The sequence below is a fragment of the Babylonia areolata genome, chromosome 10, assembly GCF_041734735.1.
Source record: "Babylonia areolata isolate BAREFJ2019XMU chromosome 10, ASM4173473v1, whole genome shotgun sequence".
NCBI lineage: Eukaryota > Metazoa > Mollusca > Gastropoda > Neogastropoda > Buccinidae > Babylonia > Babylonia areolata.
The window spans coordinates 32,308,289-32,310,788 of record NC_134885.1 but is presented as its reverse complement, the minus strand read 5'-3'; the positions used below and the strand labels follow the sequence as shown (position 1 = coordinate 32,310,788).

General features: G+C 41.8%; 1 protein-coding gene across 1 annotated transcript in view; it reads left to right on the top strand.

The window, feature by feature from the left end:
* LOC143286335 (gamma-aminobutyric acid type B receptor subunit 2-like) overlaps positions 1 to 2,500 on the top strand; it is a 197,503-nt gene that overhangs the window by 39,099 nt on the left and 155,904 nt on the right. The window contains exon 4 of the mRNA XM_076593878.1: positions 834 to 935. Coding sequence (XP_076449993.1) covers positions 834 to 935 — 102 coding nt within the window. The remainder of the gene's footprint in view (positions 1 to 833; positions 936 to 2,500) is intronic.

Genomic DNA, 2,500 nt, shown 5'->3' with positions numbered 1-2,500 from the left:
CTGCTGCTGCTGCTGCTACTGCTGCTACAACGACGATAACAACAACGACAACTACTACCGCTGCTACTGCTTCTGTTTCCACCAACAATACTGCTACTACTACTGCCAATAGTGATGATGATGATGATGGTGGTGGTGGTGGTGGTGATGATGAGGATGATGGAAAAATAATGATGATGATGATGATAGTGATAAAAAAGGTAATGATGATGATCATTCAGAGGAGTGAAAAGCAAAACCTATACATGACTAGTAGATAGATAGTTGGAGAAAACTATGTGCCAGGAAGAGAAATGGGGGTGGGGGTTGGGGGGGTGGAAAAATAAAAAAAAGGAATGTTTGAAGGTTTTAAGACCAGAATTGAAAGAGCTGTGTGCAGATATTTGATAAGGCGAACGAGAGAGAGGGAGACAGACAGACAGAGAGAGAGAGAGAGAGAGAGTGTGTGTGTGTGTGTGTGTGTGTGTGTGTGTGTGTGTGTTTGCACTGGTCTAAATGACATGAAAAATAAAGCGAGCCTGTGACACAACAGTTGTTTTTTGTTTTAGTTTTTCCTACCACATCTTCACCTGAGCATCCGTTTACGTGGTTCTGGTTGTCTTACATGTGAGGTAAAAATAGAAAATAAAACACGTATAATATATATATATATATATATATATATATATATATATATATATATATATATTAGCACACACACACACACACACACACACACACACACACACACACACACACACACACACACACACACACACACAAATCCCCATCGATGACACACTTACCAGAGCATAATCATGCATGGGTTGCATATTCGGTTCTCATTGTTGCAGGCTCACAACCGCTTCGACAGTCTGGTGGAAAACAGTAAGATCAACATCACCAAGGTGGAGAGCTTTGCCGACGACCCAGCCAACGCCATTCAAAACTTGAAGGTTGGTGTAAATTATCAGCGTGTATTGATTTCTGTTCTCGTGCTCGTGTGTGTATGTGTGTGTGTGTGTGTGTGTGTGTGCGCGCGCGCGCGCGCGCGCAAAGGAACAAGCAAAATCAAGTACGGCAGCAAAATGATTCCCCCTACCCCTCCTCCCCCTCTCTACACAACATCCCCCTGACGGGAAAATGATTACTCTGATGTGTGCGTGCGCGTGTGAGTGCGCGCACGAGCGCGCGCGCGTGTGTGTGTGTGTGTGTGTGTGTTCCAACGGGGTTGTGTGTGAAAGAAATAGGAACTTTACCTTATTTATCATTGCTTTATTTCGCTTCCAGTGTGAAAACCCGTGGCACCCTATTGAAGTGAAATTCTAGTCCGTGCCCAAACATGACAAAAGAAAGCGGCAAAGTTTCTTGGCTCCATGCTGAGCGCAATAAAACGTATTTCTTGCACAATATGCTGCAGCTTCTCTCACAGGCTGTCAAACCTTATTCACTTTACAAGGCGCAGATTGACAGGATATGAAATTCACAGCCTTCATTTCAACCGGAAGAAGGGAAAAAAAATTCCCAGAACATTTTCATCCTCATATAAGATCGCTTCGATAATGAGTGATTAAAGAAACAAAAAAATGGAAAGTAATCATACTCGAAATATCAACCATGTCATTTTCTGTTGTTGATTTTTTCTTTCAATCCACTGGCGTTGGAACTGCCGTTCAAGATCTGAGGCATTCAAAGGAAATAGAGGATTTTCTTTTTCGTTAATAAGAGCAGTGCGTGAAGATATCAATTCTCTCTCTCTCTCTCTCTCTCTCTCTCTCTCTCTCTCTCTCTCTCTCTCTCTCTCTCTCTCTCTCTCTCTCTCTCTCTCTCTCTCTCTCTCTCCTGGACAAAAAAGACTTGATATTAATCAAGAACATATCGCGCAAAGACCGGATCTGTTCTTTGTCACCTTCCTCAAAATATCTTTATCTCTGTTACGCTCTCGCTCTCCCTGTCTCTGTCTCTCTGTGTCTCTCTCTCTGTCTTTCTCTGTCTCTTTATCTCTGTCTCTTTTTCTCTTTTTTGTCTCGCTATCTCTTTCTCTCTGTTTGTCTGTCTGTCTCTATATATCCGTTTGTCTCTCTCTTCTTTCTGCTTTCCTTCTCTTTTCATGTAACCAACAAAGAAGCAACGCTCTCATGGTTTGATCCAACGTTGATATCAAAAAGAGACCAATGAGTGCCCAGAACTCAAAATCTGACATGTTGGAACCAGGCCAACAACTATACAGCCATGTAATGTTTAACAAGTCGGCAAATACACAGCGACGCAATGCTTATCAAGTCAAGAAACCGCCCTTGTTATGCTTAACAAATTTGTAATTAAACAAGTAGCTAGGGTATGCTGAACAAGTCACTGTTCATTAAATAAACAGGCATGTAATGTTTAACAAGACAGTGTTTCATCAAACAGCCATGTAATGTTTGACAAGACAGTGTTTCATCAAACAGCCATGTAATGTTTGACAAGACAGTGTTTCATCAAACAGCCATGTAATGTTTGACAAGACAGTGTTTCATCA